At 35.4% G+C, this 19,816-nt stretch overlaps 1 protein-coding gene across 2 annotated transcripts in view; it reads left to right on the top strand.

Moving 5' to 3' along the window:
• Positions 1–19,816, top strand: part of LOC112050965 (rho GTPase-activating protein conundrum) — a 96,806-nt gene that overhangs the window by 3,175 nt on the left and 73,815 nt on the right. Inside the window, exon 1 of one of the 2 annotated variants that reach the window (XM_024089383.2) lies at positions 11,600–12,059. The exons of the other annotated variant lie outside the window; for it this stretch is intronic. Within the exon in view, the coding sequence (XP_023945151.2) occupies positions 12,048–12,059 (12 nt within the window). The 5' untranslated portion in view covers positions 11,600–12,047. Of the gene's footprint in view, positions 1–11,599; positions 12,060–19,816 lie in introns of those variants that run through there. 2 annotated transcript variants of the gene reach the window in all.

Genomic DNA, 19,816 nt, shown 5'->3' with positions numbered 1-19,816 from the left:
CATTAATAAAAGTAAAGTTACTATTAAATGATACGTTAGATATTTCTGGAATTTATGATTCAGGTTCAAATGTATCATTGATTAATGCAAAATTGTTAAAAATACAGAAAAATGAAAATTCAAAGAATACACAAATAGTAAGCTTGAAAACTATTAATGGTGAGAAGAAAACAAAAGGTATAATAAAACTTAAAATAAAAATATACAATATTGAAAGAGTTATGGATATCTTCATAATAGATAATGAAAATTTTAATTATGACTTTTTGATTGGACTAGATTGTATTAAAAACTTTAAGTTGATGCAAAATGAACAACTAAAAATCGTACAATTTAATGATCCAAAAGAAAATGAAGACATAAATAAATATGAAGTGAATTTCAATGAACATATTGACACGGCAAATTTTGAAATATTGGTAAATCATCTTGATTTATCCCAACAATCAGAAATTGATAAGTTGGTAGAAAAATATAAACAAGTGTTTGCTAAGGATAAATATGTATATCACTAAGTACACAATCGTATAGTGCAATTCAATACCAAGCTTTTATAGCGTCTAAATAATCATTAACACTTTTTATAACGTCTAATTAATCATAAAATATTTTATAAGCTTGTCTTTAATAAACAATAAAGTCTTTCCTCTTTATATTAGCTTAGATTGTATAGTTACTGATTAACTAAGCTACAGTTATTTGAGCGTATTAAGAGTAGTTATCATAACTATTTTCAGGTCATAAATTTAGTTTCAGTTTTTGCAATCCAGTCGTCTCCAGTTGATCAGAAAGCGTTGCGACGTCTCTCAGTAAAATGTTGTTACTAACCCAACATATTATGATACAGGCCGGTTTATGCACTAGCAAACGCTCGCGACTTGGCCCGCATGCAAGCCTTATCACTCATACAGACCTTCATACAAACTTTGCCTCAAACCTTGACAAAAGAGAAGCACCAAGTTGGTCCCACTCTTCAGAACGATACTGAAATTAAAAATTAACTTAAAATCTTGTATTTTTTTCTAGAAAACTCCAATTGAATCTTAGGCGAAATAATATTGGCCAATTTAAATATGGAACATTAGCTGATTTTGTTTTTTTCATACTGATCCAGCTTTTCAAATGCGTATTCCACTGATTGACATTGGTTATCAGCTGTCTTTGAAAATGCGCGCTGTATTTAAATGTAAATGTCAATGTCATCGGATTCGTTGGACGATATTATTCATTCAATGTATTATCTTTGCCAAACTGACAGTTTTTTTTAGAGATTTTGACAAAATGTTAAATTAATATCAAATCCTTAGGAAAAACTGTCAGTTAGACACAGATAATGCAATGAATTTGATGGCAAATGGATAAGATGAGGTTGCACAAATGCACCAAATAATTTAGCTGATTTAGCCAATGTAGATTTTTCTGAAAATTGGCTCTATGAGATTTCTGCTTATGTTCTAATTTATGGCCAATATGCAGCTGTATCGTTTGAAATTATTGGGCCCGAGTGTGTATGGAGACTGGGTTTCTCCTAAAGAAACCTTTCTCATGTCACTCTATCATTGGTGAAAACCACATGAAAATCCAATCGGTAGTTTAGATCCGATAGTATGTACCTTTTAATGACAAGTAAATGATTTTATTTTATAACAATAAAGTGGGTTTTCATTGCACTCAAACCTGGCGAATCATGTTTTGGTAGTTCCTAACATTGCTACTATAATGACTATCACAGTTTATAATTTATCTATTTACTTTAAAACAAATCAAAAGATATAAAAAATCGCATCAAAAAACTATTTGTACAGATAATGACCGCTATCAAGCCATTATATAACAACACTGATAAGCTGCTGGCTGGTCAGTGTTGCCAATTAAAAATAATTGATGTAATTTCTCCAGCAGACGAAAGTTTCAGACGTTTGTATGTTTGATTCGCACTCGGCATGCGACTGTCTGCGCCATTTCATGTATCTATCTTTTCTACTGTCAACGTACATGTTTTTATTGAAATTAATGTTTATTTGATGATTTATCTTTACATTAAATTTATTTTTCACTTGCAGACGCGGTTTCGCCCGCGTTGTTCTCGTTCTCGTAAGAATACGGGGATAATATATAGCCTTCCTCGATAAATGGGCTATCTAACACTGAAAGTGCTTTTCAGTTTTCAACTTTTCAGTTATGTGCATTTTAAGAAATTAAATATTACGTGTCTCAAACGTTGAAAAATATCGTGAAGAAACCTGCATACCTGAGAATTTTCTTAATTTTCGTGTGAGGTCTGCCAATCCGCATGGTGCCAGCGTGTTGGACTATTGGCCAAACCCCTCTCATTCTGAGGGGAGACTTGTGCTCAGCAGTGAGCCAAATGATTGCATTGATATTATTATAAAGAGAGCAGGATAGAAAAGGTGGAATTATCGCTTACTCGTAAAAGTTGCGATTTCTTCCAGGCAAGACGTACGTTACGTTTAGAAAAACATGAGGACACCAGTCATCACCAAGGAGTATAAAACAAACAAGGAGTAATTTTTAAAGAATAGTTTATTATATTTATATTAAAAAAAAATATTAAATAACTTGAAGTATAAATAAAATAATAAGTGATTATGGTTTTAGCCCAACATCTTCGTCGGGGTTTGAACTTAGAACTCTAGTTTTTCAGTCCAGCCCTTGAAACAAGAGCTATCGAGGTCGATGATGTACTTTATGTCACTAGTCATTGATAAATGACGTTTTTACCGCATTGTAAGGATGTTTAACCAAAAATAATTTACAAATGAAAGGAAATTGGGAACGTCAACCACATTGTCAATTATTATTGACTATCACAATAGTGTTTTGAGTTCGTTTGGAATTGTCTTCAGTGTATTTGGCGAATTATAGTCAAAGAGCTAATGACCATTTTATCTCTATAAAATTCTTCCATTTTCCCCACCACCTACAAGCTAGGCAAGCGCGTTCCAACGTAGGCTGCATCATCACTTAATATCAGGCGTGATTGCAGCTAAGCGCTTGCTTATTCAAAAAAAAAAAATCCTTTTCCTTTAAGCACTTGTAATCATAACCACTTAACAAAAACCTTTACCTCTCATAAGTAACACAGATTGAATATTTGCTTCATTTAAACCTGTTTTAGTTTCCGTGATTGATCGAAATCACATTTCATTGTGCAAAATCAAAAAAAAAAAAAAATATGTTTATTTCAGGCCTTGACCCATAGTTGTTAGTGTACAAAAAAAAAGACAATAGCTTAAATTATATGTTAGTAAAGTAAATACAGACCAAAAAAATAAAAAAAAGAGAAATAATAACACTACATATTTAGGTATAATACTTACTTAAGATATCTGCCCCTACATACTGACACACCGGGCACACAGGTATGTGTGTGTATCCAGTGCCTCAGTATGGGACAGTCATACTTTTCGCTAATCACTCTCAGGAAGGTGTTAGTGCTCCCCCTCAACCTGCTCATCAGCGTTGCCGTTCGTTTCCGTATGACTGTAGAGAAGCTGTCAGTCCTTCCGTACGCAAACATTGCTGATGCACTACAGTACCGTGGGAGCCCCAACATCACCCTGAAGGCATTGTTGTATTGCACTCGGAGTGCATTGTATGTCTTCTGCGTATAGTTGACCCACAGGCTGCACGTGTATAGCGTCTGACAGAACGCCTTAAACAGTGTTACTTTTACGTCTACAGTAGACCGCGCGAACCTGCGAGCCAACATATTGCATCTGACAGCAATAGCTCTCCTTTCCCTTTCCATGTCCATGTCGTCGCACAAACCCTCAGTGACAATATGACCGAGGTATTTGAACTCCAACACCCTCTGAAGCTCGATTCCTCCCAATGTTACTGGTGGTACATTTTCTAATTTTCGCGAGCCCACCCGAAACACCAGAAGTTCGCTCTTCTTAACATTATACAGAAGGCCATGCTTCTGCGCATATCTCTCACAAATTGTCAGCAGCTTCCGGAGCGCCCTTACTGATGGACTCAACAACACCATGTCGTCAACATAACTAATATTGTTAACACACTGCCCATCTATTGAGCAGCCGACACCAGCGTTGCCGAGCTCTATAATTAGTTGGTTCATGTAGAGGTTGAAGAGTGCTGGAGACGATATTCCCCCCTGTCTCACTCCACACTCCAACCTGAACTCATCAGAAAGAGTACTCCTCCATTTGACCTGGATAGTCTGATGGTCATACCAATACTTGAGAATATTGATCACTTCCTGTGGTACTCCCGAGTCAATCAACTTAGACCAAAGTATATCGTACCTAACCAGGTCAAAAGCTTTCGAGAGGTCCAGAAAGGCAGCGTATACAAGTGTACTCCTATCAGTGTAGTATCTAACGGTATGTTTGAGCGTCAGAATCGCACTTTCTGTCGAGACACCCGGTCTAAAACCAAATTGTGCATCGTGAATTCGCAGATATTTGCTTAGCTGACGCTCCAACAGACCGTCAAAAACCTTGGCTATAACAGTAGCCAATGAGATCGGTCGGTAGTTCCCCTTCTCAGTAATATCCCCTGTTTTGTTTTTAATTATGGGTATGACCACCGTCCTCATTAGCTCCGCCGGCAGATATGAGTGTCTGATACATATGGTAAATAGTAAAGCCAGAAGCCTCGGAAGATGTGGACCTGCATGTAATAAAAATAAAACAATATTCGTTACTTCATCATCTTTGTTACTTATTCTTTGGCTTAGTTTGCGAAAACTTTTGAGTTTTGAATGATTTTTGACGATGAGCTTGCTGTACACTTGAATTTCTTTTTTACAAAAAAATCCAAGTGTATGGCTGATTGCTGTCACAGGGTTTTACAATAACAAGATGTAGTAGAAAGAACTGGAATTTTATTAACGTAAATTACAGTAAGTAATAGCATTCAATGATGATGAAGAAATGAAAAAATGAAAAATGTAATATAAACTCTTGCTTAGACATTTTGTCACGTTAATTCTAGTTCGTTGTTGCTGTTGACTAGCTCTTACACTATAAGGCTTCCGTTTCTTGTCCAAACACGGCGCTGAATGGGCGGATGTGACGCGACTAGTTTTTGCTTTCGATTCGCCTTACAAGCGTGTGGGGTTCAAGCGAGGTTGATTTCAGGAGTGTTTTTTATTGACTTTCAAATTATGAGGTGCCATTTTCTGAAAATTACTTACTGGTAAAACTGGCTGTTCGGTTTTGGATTTGAATTCTGTGTCGGTATTTGAATTGAGCCGGGATTCGAATCCTGGACTTAAAAAAAAATTCTTATAAAAAAAAAACAAAATAGCATCCTGGAATTGGGAAGTTGGCGGTGTTGGTACGCCCCCGTGCCTCGCAGAGCACGTAAAGCCGTCGTTCCTGATCTTCAACCGGTCGTGTCAGTCCGTGGCGCAGTGGTATGCGCGGTGGATTTACAAAACGGGGGTCCTGGGTTCGATCCCCGGCTGGGCAGATTGAGATTTTCTTAATTGGTCCAGGTTTGACTGGTGGCGGGAAAGCTTATCTCAACGTCGTGTGTCGTCCAGCTCCAGAAGCAGGAGAGTGAGTATCAAGGGACAAGGAGCAAAAAGAGAAAATAACTTGTAGGGAGTCAAGAAGGCGTCCTGGGAACACGCAAAGAGCAAGTACCGGGTTCGCTCTCCCTCGATTCGGCCCAAATTACCGAGAGGTTGAAAGGGCCATGGGAGGCGGTGGGTTGTCCCTAGGTCTGACTGATGGGAGGCTTTGGCCGTGGCTAGTTACCACCCTACCGGTACGATGTCGTGTACCGAAAGGAGTGTGGATTTTCATCCTCCCCCTAACAAATTAGCCCGGTTCCATCTTAGACTGCATCATCACTTACCATCAGGTGAGATTGTAGTCAAGGGCTAACTTGTAAAAGACCAAAAAAAAAACTATGACTTACTCACTATAATATCTCCTACGTACATGGTTAATCTTACCATGATGGCCGCCGTGGCCGAAAAGAGAGAAAACAATTTGGTCGGGAGCATATTATTATTATTTCTTTCTTAAAATAAATTCCCAATAGTATTAGAAGGTACCTTTTTTACGTCGAAGGTTAAAATAACTTTTTAGTGAACTAGCAGACACCCGCGGTTTCGCCCACGTAGCTCCCGTTTGAGTGGAAATACGGAGATACAATAATAAAGATGACACTCACAAATAACTTGGCTTGCTAGTGTAATTATTAAAATCGGTAGTAGATCCAGATAATACCCTTATAATACTACATATTATAGTAAATTTCCCGGCCAAACAAATAAAAGCAGATTCCTAATAAGGATCTTAAACTAATAGGCTATATTGCTTGATCCCTTGATTCTCTCGGGAACGGAAACTATACGCGGATGAATGTCGGCTAGATGTTAAATATGAATTAAAGAATAATGGTCAAATAATTTTTAGTTTCAAAAATTTAATAGAAAAGATTAAAACGATGAACAGACCATCAATGTTCTTAAATTCTTAATAATATATTAGTTAGGTAGGCTTGTACTTCATTTATTTATTCTCAGAACCCAATTATTATCTCCGCCGCCTCCGTCCCGCTGAGTTGAACGACTCGAACCAAATTAAAGAAAAACTGAAACGGCAACGGATTGCATAAGTGTTAACTTTAATGTGCTTCTTATGTGAATAATTACAGTGTTCAGAAAAAAGCGACATTACGTCGTTAATTTGGTAGAGGAAAAGTTCCAGAGTTTAATGTAGGTAGGTACGGTAGCATTATTATATTGTTAAATAGCCAATTTTTTATTGAGAAAGAGTGCATTATCCTAATAACTACCTATACAACTCATGCCCACGTGGAATGGTGGCAAGAATACGGAACACTGGCTGCCAGGCAGGCTGTCAACCAGGCATTTATAATAATGTAGTTATTTAAAATTTCTCTCTTCTTTCCCTATTTTACCATAGCATATATTCTCCTTAATCTGACCCTCTCGCACTATCCGTCCTTAGCGGACGTCTTTACTAACTATGAACTACCTCCTTGCCAAATTTCAAAGAAATTTCAAAGTACATTCAATGGTTTTTAAGATATCGTGATGACCGACGTGTTATTTAGAAGACAGAAAAGTCCTGTAAATCCTGCAAAATCGGTTTTGTCAGTCACATCCGGGCATACTCCTGACGATGAAGTCAAAGCCTAGTCTGAGGTTCCAGCTGAAAATCAGCGCTGCATGATCTATTTTTAATTAAGTCAGCATAATGCTACTTAATTAAAAATGCTGGGGCCATTTTCTGGTTTACGCCATGCATCACAGGAAAATCCCTGGGAGAGCATATTGGATATATTGTCTTGTGTGGAACAATATTGAAATAAAGGCATTTTTCTTTCCTTAGACATTGGCTCTTTCTAAATTAAAGTTATTAAATATGTATTTTGTTTACATGCACACCGATCCTCCATTGACGTAACGAGTGTGCTGTTATCTCGCTCAAATCGATTGGCAACGTTATCAGCGTCCACCGCAGGCTCACGTACGAGCGCCGATCTGTCAGATTTATCTCGAGGGCTTGACAATGGGACACAATGTTATTCACAGTTCATACGGGATTACGATTAGTTCATTATGTATTGAAAGCTTGTGCGACGGTCAGATGTACCTCGTTTTAAAATTCAGCCATATTATACTTGTACATTTATGTTTTCTAGGATTCAACCTTTTCGTCAGCCTTGGTCTTATTATAGGTATGTAGCCAATTGTGTAGCTATGAAGGCTCTGAAAGGTACAGGTTCTAAGGGTTCCTACTTTCAACCGTCCAAGCTGAAATTGGTCCAAGCTGGTATTTTAAAAAATACCATAAATGAGAAATCATATCTCTAATCTAATCATCAGTCACTTTGAATTTTTTTGATAATTTATTTTAGGAGGGTAAACCGCTTGGTAATCTTTAAAAAACTAAAACCTTCTGCAAAAATAAAGATACAAGGTCGCAACATAAACGGTCCCGGGATAAATTTATCAAAATAATGACTATTTTAAGAAATTACGGTTTTACTTAGGTAGGTACCTAAGTATCTGAAAACTCATAAGTAATTGAAAACTTTGGAGTTCCGCGGACACGTTATTTACAACTACGTTTTTACACTTTAAAAGAACTTTAATATTTATAGAAAGTGGAAAAATATGTGTATCAACATATTTTTCTACTTTCCAAGGAGGCGTTTCCCAAGGAGCATTTCTAGGTACAAAGTATCTTATCATGTATAGTGTATCAAAGTAACGTGATTGCTAGTTTTTATTAGTTGTCAGTCATGGAAGAGAAACTCGTTCTAGTATAGTGTAAAAATAGGTCAGAAAATCGGAAGGAAAGAAAATACATGACTCAGTATTCCACGGTAGAGGTTAGGGTTGTCAACTTTACAAATAAACGGTAACTGCTGGTAATTTATATTATACCACGTTAGATATGTACTGTTTTGTGCCTTACCACAGGAAACATATTACTTTATTACAAGGTTTACTTATCTTGGTATTTTAGCTTAAGTCGGTCAAATCTTTAAAGCTAAATTAGAATTCTGACGTTCGATTGGGCTCAAGGGCGTTTGCGTAATTTTATTAATTATGAGGTACCATACTAGGTACTTATGGTACCCCATAATCAAAGATTTTTATTAATATTTTAAGCCCTTTTATATATAAATTTTCTTTCGGTAGCTTAATAAGCTTAACAGAAAACTGAGTGACATGTTTAAAATAATTTCATGGCTAATCCTGATGCTTAAAATATAATAACTGATATAACGATAATAATTATTATTTGAATGATAATTATTTTTAATTTGACCTAATTACTTATTGATGACATCATAATTATACGAATCATGTAGATAACAACGTTTTGTATAATTCGTAAAAGGATATACCTATCTACCCCTTAACAATCTAAAAAGGCAAGAAAGAAAGAAAATACACTTTATTATACACTACAAAGAACACACAATACAATTGACTTAAAGAATTGACAAAATGCACAATAGGCGAGCTTGTCGTTAACAAGCGATCTCTTCTAGGTAAGCTAATCAAGAAGCTAAACATAAAAAAAAGAGATTTTATCTTTATTATGTGTGTAATATCTGTAAAACATTTCTTATTAAGGTAAAATTGATCGTTTTCAAGTTATAGTCGGGTTACTACCGTTACCGATGGGTAAAGATAGTAACCCGATTGATACTTTACCTGAAAAATATATGTTCAAATGAAAATCTTACATGTTCAAAAAATCTCGTACATAGAAATATACATAAACACATTCAGACTGAAAACAAAACTTCTTTATTAGGCGGTTAAAATGAAAAGAAATGTGGTTGTCAACCCTTGCAACCCATTTTCCTAAACATAGAAACGTTTGCTTCACTCCGCTATTTCCTATTAGAACCTGCCCCGACCGGACACTACTTTCTATGATTGCCTATACTAAAGGGAAAAACAAGATTTGCACACGAGGAATCTCAGACATTTTCAGCCTTATATTTCTCCTACTTAGTTATTTTTCAACCGACTACAAAAAGGTGGTTCAAAAAATCAATTTGACTACGTGAATACTCACTTCCTTCGTCTACAAGCGGTTTTAACGATTTCTTATCAGAAACGAGGCAAGTTAATGGTCTTTTAATCATAGAATTAATGAGAAAAATCATTCAATTCTTTTGTCTTATTGTTTGAATGTTTGTTTGTGTATATGTCTGTATGGTACGTTTCATCATTAATACCCCATATTCGGCTCACCTATTAGCATGAGTATATTCTCAGAATGAGAAGGGTTATGCTAATAGTCCACCACGCTGGCCCAATGATAGACTTCCCACACGTAGAGAATTAAGAAAATTCTCAGGCAGGTATCTTCAAGATGTTTTTCCTTCAAACACGTGATATTTAATTTCTTAAAATTCACAAACCTGAAATATTGGAGGTTTATGCCCCGGACCGGATTCGAACGTACGCCCTCCGATTCGAAGGCAGAGGTCATATCCACTGCAGAGGCAGAGATCATATCCACTGGCACAAGTTTCTCACTTGGTGTATTTATTACAGGATTTTATGCAGTTTTCGCCGATAGATTAAACTAAACATAGACTTTACCGTTTATTTCATTGAAATCGGACGTAAGCAAAAGTTATCGTCATAAAACTGAATTTTCAAATATAATTTGATATTTGCAAAAAAACTCGATTGTCTGTCTGAAATATAAATCTTGGTATTATATTCCAAGTTATTACGTTGCTTATATTTTATTACTTGGCGAATGTTCAATTTTGCTTGATTGCTTTAAATGCTTACAAAAACAGCTAATATCAAAATATAAATTTTAATAAAAAACTATATATTTTTTCAATATAATCCAAATCTTTCGCAATTTTCTAGTAATATGTTTTCTTATATGTATTATTCAACATTAGCTACAGCTTGACTCACTTTTATTTGTCCAAGTGTGTTGCGTTAAAATAGTTGTTTCAGTTTTTAGTTTGTCTTTTCTCCCATTGTCATCATGACCGATTTCATCATCAAACTACGAGTGTTTTGAGCCTCCCTGTGTTTTGGTGCGTCTCATTGTTTCGGCCACGATTCGGATCTTATCTGAAACCCATCTGTCATTACGTTTCGTGCTTGTTTCGACACTATTTTGTTTGAAGTGTAAAATAGGATCGTGCGAATAGATACCTTGGATACCTTCCTTTAAAATTAAGGTTAATTACAGAATACATAAATGTACTAATTATTATTTTTCCAGCGTTAGTCCAGTGGTTAGCCTGTGCGATTACGGATGTGGAGGTTTTGCTTCCAAATGGGTCAGTCTGAGAAATATTTTTTGTTCTTTTAGTAAATTCTTCTGTAAGAGTATTGAGGGTTTATTACCAGAATTTCAATTTTGATTTCCCGTTGAATAGGAGTGGTTTGGACAGCACTTAGGGCTGTCGATCTCGGTCATGATCATAAACACCTGACAGTGCCTGTTATATCACACAATATTACTAACTCACATTGGAACAGCGTGTTCAAAGTTACAAATCCCTTCTCGTATAAGCTCAGATCCATTGATATAATACGAAAATCATGAAGGACTAGAGTTCTTTTAGTCCTCGAGGAAAACACCAACGCTTAAGCACTGGGCACTGCTAATTATATCACCAACAGATTAATAATTCCAAAGGACATTAATACCATTGAGCAGGTGTTTACTTCTATTATGTTCATCCTAAATATTGCAGTAATAACTACAGTTAATTCTATTGTTGACACATCTGATTAATTATAGGTTTATAGTGACAAAAATTTACGACCTTGATGAATTCTATGACCATTGAAATCACAAGTAAATGTGGCCTTACAGCTCTCATGTTTCTGCCTTAGGTTGACAGGAACAGTACATTGTAAGACATGTTCTCTGGTTTTGCAATAAAATGTCCTGCTATAGACGATGGGTTTCCTCAAATTAAAATTAATAGTATTAAACAATAAAGATTGAGATCGTCGTCGAGGAATGGCCACCACACGCAAAGGCTTTTAACGCCACAGGCATGTGTTTCACCGCGGCAAGCCTAGTCGACAATCGACACTCGACAGTCCATGCAGCATGCACCATTCATTCTCGATATCTTGCCACTTGCTTTGCTTTGCGCCTTGTCGTTGTCAGTGCCGCGCCAACCGTCACCGGTAACGCTTGTCACGTCGCTTGTAACGTATCCAATACGCGAGTGTCATTTTTGGGAATTAAAAACAACAATCCGTGTGTTTAATGAGATAATATCGATAATAGAATCGTGGCTTTGTTAAACAGTGTGAGATTTCTAAGGAGTTAATTGAGAACATTCGCGGCGGACGCGTGGCTTGGAGAAGTTGAAAAACAAACGGTCGTCCGCTCGTCTCGATTCTCATTTCTCGTATTTCTGTTTACGAATGGTCCTCACTCGATAATTAGTTTGGTAAAAGTGTGTGTGTGTGCTGTGGACGCTTGATGGTTTAATTAGGACTTGATTAGCGTGCTGCTTTTAACTGATTCGTGTTCACGACTTCGGAATCACAAATGCTCAAGTTGGTTAGTACATTACGTCCTGTTTAAACTTAAACGTTGTCTTTGCTATCAAATTCCAAGCCTTGAATTCTCAATACGTCACTAACGTTGATAGTAATCTATTATTTTTAATAGATAGCCGAGATATCAATAAATTCATAAACGTTTGACATATTTGGTTGGATATTTAATTCTTCAAATACTTCGACGTTAATCATAACCCTATAATGCTTTAGCCAGGAATTTAGCAGTTCATCTTGTTTATAGAATACCTCCACAATATGTATATTATTTACATGCTTGAAATTATAGATAACATATCAGTTTTAAACGAAGTAGATAGTAATTTGTAATTATAAAGCATAGATATTGCATTTTCATGATATTGCGATGTTCATGATAATCAGATTGAGATAATGTATATTAAGAAAACCATATACGTATGCGAAAAGGAAACGGATTTAACATCTTCGAACAACCGCATTTAAAAATGACCACTGTGATGTCATGTCTGAGTCAGAAGATCATCGGACTTTTGAAGGTACAAAGAAACGACAATGTTAAGGCGATAATTCAAGTAGACACTACCTTTAAACATAAACATTGTAACCTTATATAGTTAAAAACAATAAGATATCGAAAGCAAGCCATGAAGATGCAAAAGAAAGTACTGACCTACCAAATAGCTTTTAAAGTATTTGACTGGTTGAATATGTTTAACAAAAAAAAGTTAAATACTTAATTATTGCACTTAATGTGAAGGAGAAAGCCTTTCACTCAACTGAGTTCGGCTTACATACAATCGTTGATGCAACACGAGTAAATAGCTATAATCAGGAATGTTAGTTTCCCTCATCGATAGTATGAGATGTGTGATATTTATGTAATTTATTTCTCAATTTTAAATTCACATATAAGTGAATGCTGTCCGGTGAAGATGAAAGTGAGTCTCGCAGATTTGTTCGTGTTGCGTTAAGAAATTTTGCATGCATCATCGGATTTTTCTCGGTTTTTATCGCAAAAATTCTCAACTTTTTTTCAATGAACAAGATTACTATATCGGTGCGCTTGGTAACGTCATATTTTATTGTGGGAATGTGCAATATCAAACCGGACGCAGCGGTATTATTGCCTATAATAGTCTTTGTTAGGTCCTTTAGTTAAGTTAGAAATGCTCCAAAGTACTATTTGATTGAATCATATTACTATTGCGTTTCAAATAAGCAAACTTTATTCACTACGAGTAAGTTACAGATTTTTAGTACAAGATTTACCTTTAGAAGTTTGGCTTTCTTTTGATGATGGATGAGTTGATATTAATGTATAATATATTTATTTTTCACTGATCTTATTTTTATATATTTATACAATAGATTTCTAGGTTTTATTATTTTTCGATTTCTAATACAGCTTAATGTATTTTAGGTGGGACCTTGTCTGCAATAAATTATACGTACACAGTTATAATTAGATTTCAATCAATATAAGTAACATTTTCTTTAAATTTCAAAAATAAATATTTGTTTAATACATGTATACAACGTGTCCCAAAATTCAACGATAAGCGGGCGCCAAAAGATTGACCTGCTCATGAGCACTTAAGGAAAAATAATAAAAAAAATATACCTAAATTTTTTTTTTAGTTACAAAATAAATTTTAAAATTCTTTGAAAATTTACACCTTGTATGATATTTTGAACTACCGCAGCTACAATTTCTTAAATATGCTTAAGATTTTTTTTGTATCGGAACCTAAGTAGTACTACTATTCACCACAACTCTTAAAAACACCACAATGCCCGCAGTTTTTACACAAAAAAATATCAAAATATTTTTTTTCCCTCAAATTTTTAAAGATTTTTACTTTCAGTCTACTTTGACTCATGGTCTTGCAAAAAAAAGTATGAACACCGCTATGGCAAGTTATTTTCAAAGTTGACGCAACTAATCAAGATTTCAAAATAGTATAATACCCTAGGATAACTAGTCGCAAAAAAAAAATATGCGTACCATTTGTAAACAAGAACTAAATTTCTAAAATGTTTTTGCTCCTAGAAATCACTTTTACTTTATGCACAAAATGATGTGAGTCATACGTTGCAATTTCCTAGAATTTTAATGGAACGAACGATAACATTTAAAAATAAGAGAGAGAGAGAGAGAGAGAAAGATAGCGATAAGTATACGTTAGAGAGGGATAGACAGATGTTCTTTGTTGAATGACAATGATGCAGGTAAAGAAAATCCTGTTCCCAGCAAGTCAGTACGCTCTGCTCCTTTGTTTACTGCGCAACTTTCCGTATTCAATTGACGTGGCTCTCGTACTAACGACTTTTGGCTTTGCATTTTGGACTGGACTTAAGTGATCTGCAAACTGAACTGACCTGGCATTATTTTGGACTGTGCCTGTGTTTTGTGAATTGGACTTTTGGTGTATTTTGGACTGTTTAGCGTTATCATGCCGCAACCATACACGCCGATGGAATACGCTAACATGCATCTCATTTATGGAGAATGTCGATGCAATGCTAACGCTGCTAGCAGATTGTATCGAGAAAGGTACCCAAACGCTCAAAGATATCCAGATTATCGGGTATTTATGAATGTGCATCAAGCGTTTTCGGAGGGTCGTTTGCCGTCAGCTAGAAGAAACGCTGGAAGACCTAGATCGGAATGCGATGAAGAAGTTCTCAATGAAATAAACATTGATTCAACTACCTCAGTGCGTGCCATAGAAGCAGCTACGGGAATCCCAAAAAGTTCAGCACATCGAATACTAAAACGTCATCGGCTACACCCATATCATTACAGACGTGTACAAACGTTACTATCACGGGACTATCCACTGCGGATCGCATTTTGCCGAGTGATGCTTCAAAAGCATCGGGAAGATCCTCAGTTCTTGGATAAAGTACTATGGTCGGATGAAACAACCTGCAAGAAAGATGGCTATTTAAATCTTCACAACCTACACAGCTGGAGCAATGAGAATCCGCACCTGATGAGAGAAGACAAATCCCAATATCAATTTAAGGTCAACTTATGGACGGGCATTTTAAATGGAAAAGTGATTGGGCCTTTTGAATTACAAGGAAACTTAGATGGGGACAGTTATTTGAACTTTTTACAAAATGATTTGCAAGAATTACTAGAAGACGTCCCCCTAAGCGACCTTCAAAATATGTGGTATCAAAATGATGGTTGCCCAGCTCACTACGCTCGTCCTGTGAGACAATACCTAGACCACGAGTATCCGGGGCGTTGGATCGGGCGACTTGGTCCTATCCTATGGCCACCCCGATCACCCGACCTAAACCCCCTGGATTTCTTTTATTGGGGTTGTCTCAAAGACAGGATCTACGCAAAACCGATTACGACATTGGACGAGCTTCGGCAAAAAATCACTCAGGCTGCGGCACATATCAATGCTAGAAGATATGCGCGAAAAATAAAACGGTCGTTTTTAAGGCGATGTCGTGCCTGTATTAATGCCGGTGGAAAACAATTCGAACATTTACTTTAATGTTGTGTAATTAAAATAACAAACACATTTTTGGAACATAGTAAAATTTATTACTAACAACAAGAACAATTAAGAAATTTGGTTCTTGTTTACAAATGGTACGCATATTTTTTTTTGTGACTAGTTATCCTAGGGTATTATACTATTTTGAAATCTTGATTAGTTGCGTCAACTTTGAAAATAACTTGCCATAGCGGTGTTCATACTTTTTTTTGCAAGACCATGAGTCAAAGTAGACTGAAAGTAAAAATCTTTAAAAATTCGAGGGAAAAAAAATATTTTGATTTTTTTTTGTGTAAAAACTGCGGGCATTGTGGTGTTTTTAAGAGTTGTGGTGAATAGTAGTACTACTTAGGTTCCGATACAAAAAAAATCTTAAGCATATTTAAGAAATTGTAGCTGCGGTAGTTCAAAATATCATACAAGGTGTAAATTTTCAAAGAATTTTAAAATTTATTTTGTAACTAAAAAAAAAATTTAGGTATATTTTTTTTATTATTTTTCCTTAAGTGCTCATGAGCAGGTCAATCTTTTGGCGCCCGCTTATCGTTGAATTTTGGGACACGTTGTATATCCCAGACACCAGATTATGAATGTTTTAATAAGAAAATGCATTCGAAATGCATTTTGAGCATTTATACAAAGAGATAACCTTAAGGTCTATAAAAAAGTCAATCGTTATTTACAATAATCGTATTGATATCTTTTATAGCAAGCATAAAGATTCGGGATTTGGGACCTTAATAAACATGAAAAGTACTGAAACATTAGGGACCATGGCAATAATCGTAAACGTCTACATTTTATTAGAATCCATTAAAAATATCTGACGACTTTTACAACGCTTAACGACGATTGCGGGTCTGGACTTTGAAATACTAGTATCTCCCAAAGACAATTTCCAAATTTGATCTTTCTGACAAATCGATTGACAAACTGATAATAGCATTTACAGAATGACCAATTTTTGGCTATCAGAGGTTCTTAGACCAAGCTTAGCTGGGTCTTAGCTGGGAGTAAGCTTCAGTCATATTAGTGGTATGGGTTAAATAAACCATACTACTTACCTGGGTATTAACGATTACACAGTCACTCAAGGAAAGCGTAAAGTGTCGTAGAAAATACACATTACCTAAGTAATATGAAGATTGTAGACTTTTAGATAGTTTCACAAGATTTTGTTGGAGTTTGAATTTAATTCTTAATAATTCTTAGTAGACGATTATGTGGGTAAAATCTTGGAAACTAAGATATACCTAACAACTTTCTGACGTTCGATAAGACTCTTTGGTATACTTGAGCATCTTGGTGACAATGCAATATTATGGTGCTATGGAGCTGATAATGGAGTCGCAAAGTGATCATAGGAACTCAACACAAAAATTTTATCCAGGCTCATTTGTCGTTTGCTTCATGTTATTTTTCAAATATTCTTTCTTCTATCATGTCTGTCAAAAACTAAAAGTATAGGTCTTTTAAGTACTTAATAGTTTCTGCAATAGCAAGGTATTGTCGAGGTTAAAAGTTCAATAAAAACGCAGTAATATTACACTACACAGCCGTCGATTCGCACCTGTTTTGCGGTCACACACATTACATTATGCACGTGTATGGCACACGCTGCTGTCAAAAAACGTAATTAATGCATTCTATTTATATATTGAAGAATTGTATTGATCTAAACCTGAATTACTTGTTGTGAAGGTCAGGTGGCAATCGTTGAGAGTAAAAACTAGTCGACAACAATCGTTGGGCAACCATTGCACGTTGGGTTGTTATGTTTTAACTCTCGCTATAAAAAAGCGGTGTCATAAGTTTGACTGTCTGTAGTATCGTAGCTTCTTCACGAATGGAATGATTATGATGGGGTTTTTGTGGTTGAAAGCTAATGTAAACAATATACGATGAAGATGAATTTATTCCTTCAGCAGAAAAAGCTGAAACCGGTAAGTGGCTCAAGTATGCCTCTCTGACAGAGAGTTACATATTTGTACCTTTTGCCGTGGAGACCCTTGGGCCATGGAGTCGCAGTGCCAAAAAATTTTACTGTATCATTTCACCGCGGCTAGTTGCCTCGACTGGTGACAGAAGGGCTGGCTCATTTTTTGCGCAAATGATGATGATGGAAACGTGGGCATGATTTGTATAGTTATTAGGTTAAGTTAGCTTAAGTTCCTTATTGTATTCTTCCTAAGGCGTTTTCTAATACTATAGAAATAATGTCTGATAAAAAAGTCCTTATTATACCTAAAATAAATATAGAGATTTTTAGCAGTATTAACTCTATTTTTTCAACTAATTGCTCCTTGATACTATCATCTGATAATTGTTATATATAATATGTGACGATGCAGTATTAGATTAATTTTATTTATTACAAGTATTAGATCTATTGCCGTGGTAACACTTAATCTTTGACATTGTGAAATTTCTCTATACCTATCGTGAAGTTACTTATCTTTGTACCTACTAACAATTTGAATGACATTTGATCTTTATCACAGATTGTTTGATTTATTGATTGTGATCATCACAATGCAAAATATGAATTCAAGGAAAACAAAATAACTTTTATTTTCAAAGCTAAGTTTAATAGTCGATAAATAAATAAAACGCATTGCAGTGTATGAAAATATTCATCTCAATAAAATAAAGAAATGTTAAATCAAAACCAACAGCGATAATAACACGTAGAATAACGAAACTGAGCGATAAGTAAGAGCTCCTGCACACAATCGATTGCACGAGTAAGTTGGCCGACTATTGGATGACTAAATTGCTTATTTCTGTAATTGATTGGTATTTTTCTTAATAGTATTTTATCCAAAATGAAATACGATACTGATACGATCGGTGTCCAACTAATTAGTCGACCGATTTACTTGGCGAAGATATGTGGGCTAGCATATGTCTAAACCTATCTATTTGTCCGCGATTTAATCGGCCAACTCACAATAATTGTACGTCTGCTGGAGCTCTAAGGCTATGCTTGAAAAATGACAAGAGAAATCATATCCCCCGGGGCAAGATTAATGTGGCGATATATTAGGAGATGCACGCAACGTGAAAACGAAGTGATTGTGATATGGAGAAGTGGAGCAGGTCCCGCGCGGCGGAAGAAAGCGGCTAATTTTGCAATTTTGCGACTTTACGCGCTCTTTGCGTTTCAGCTCAATGGGGTACTGTATGAATAACATGATTTCTAAAATATTCCTTTCATATATTGAAGCTTTTTGTTGTTACGAATGTTAGGGTAGAGGTGTTCAATTAAAACGTGAATGCTTGGTAAAATTTTAAATAAGTAGGTATAAAAATGGCGATTCAATTAGAAAAACAGTGCAAAAAATATCTTTTAATTTGTATCCTTCAGTTTGTGGGACAGAAAGTTCAAATGGGATAAAACAAAGAATATAATACCGAATTTCACGTAGACCAAGTCTAGGTCGTCAAGTGCGTAGGTACTTAGTAGGTATATTTCTTATAGGTTATTCAATATCAAATGAAAATTATTATTATAATTTCAATTTTCTTCTTCATTTAATAATGAATAACCTACTTTGATCTTTACTTTTGTATTGCACATTAAGCACTAGGTGACACATGGATATGGATATCCCCGAGATAGGAGAATGTATGATTTTGTGCCATAATATATTAGCAACATTATTTCTAGAATTTGGAGGCAAACTTTGACGTGCATTAAAATCACAAAAGTGGCACAAAATGGCTCATTAAATACTTAGTTATGATTGATTTGCTTCTCTGAAAACTATGTTGTTCTCTAACGAGACGGTAACTTGATCAGTAGATCTAACCACAGTGTTAATTATTTCACTTAGAGCAATAATTAACTAAGCAAGCATTCATAAGATCTGTTCGAAGCAGCATTGTTTAATCAGTGGTTATTGTGAAATCGATACCGGTGATAATTCCAACTAATGTCCGAGTAATGTTCCATCCTCAATCGTCTAGTGGTTTTGAATTGACTTCACTTATTTTAATTATCGTTCCTTTTGTTATTTGGTGTCAGTCATTTGTCTAATTAGTATAATTATCGCATTTGACGCACAAGATGACTGACAATTGTGTTATGATTTGCATACACGTGACAACCTAGACTTGTATTGTAACTTATTGTTAATTGTAACTTATAACTAATGTTATGAAATATGTGAATGTGTTTATTTGCTATTCTTTCACGCATTATTATGATATTATGCGTGTATGTTGACGTATTTATCAACAGAACGGCATAGTC

This window comes from Bicyclus anynana, chromosome 1 (assembly GCF_947172395.1).
Source record: "Bicyclus anynana chromosome 1, ilBicAnyn1.1, whole genome shotgun sequence".
Classification (NCBI taxonomy): Eukaryota; Metazoa; Arthropoda; class Insecta; order Lepidoptera; family Nymphalidae; genus Bicyclus; species Bicyclus anynana.
Note: the sequence above shows the minus strand (reverse complement) of the source record. Positions and strands in the feature narration are given on the sequence as shown.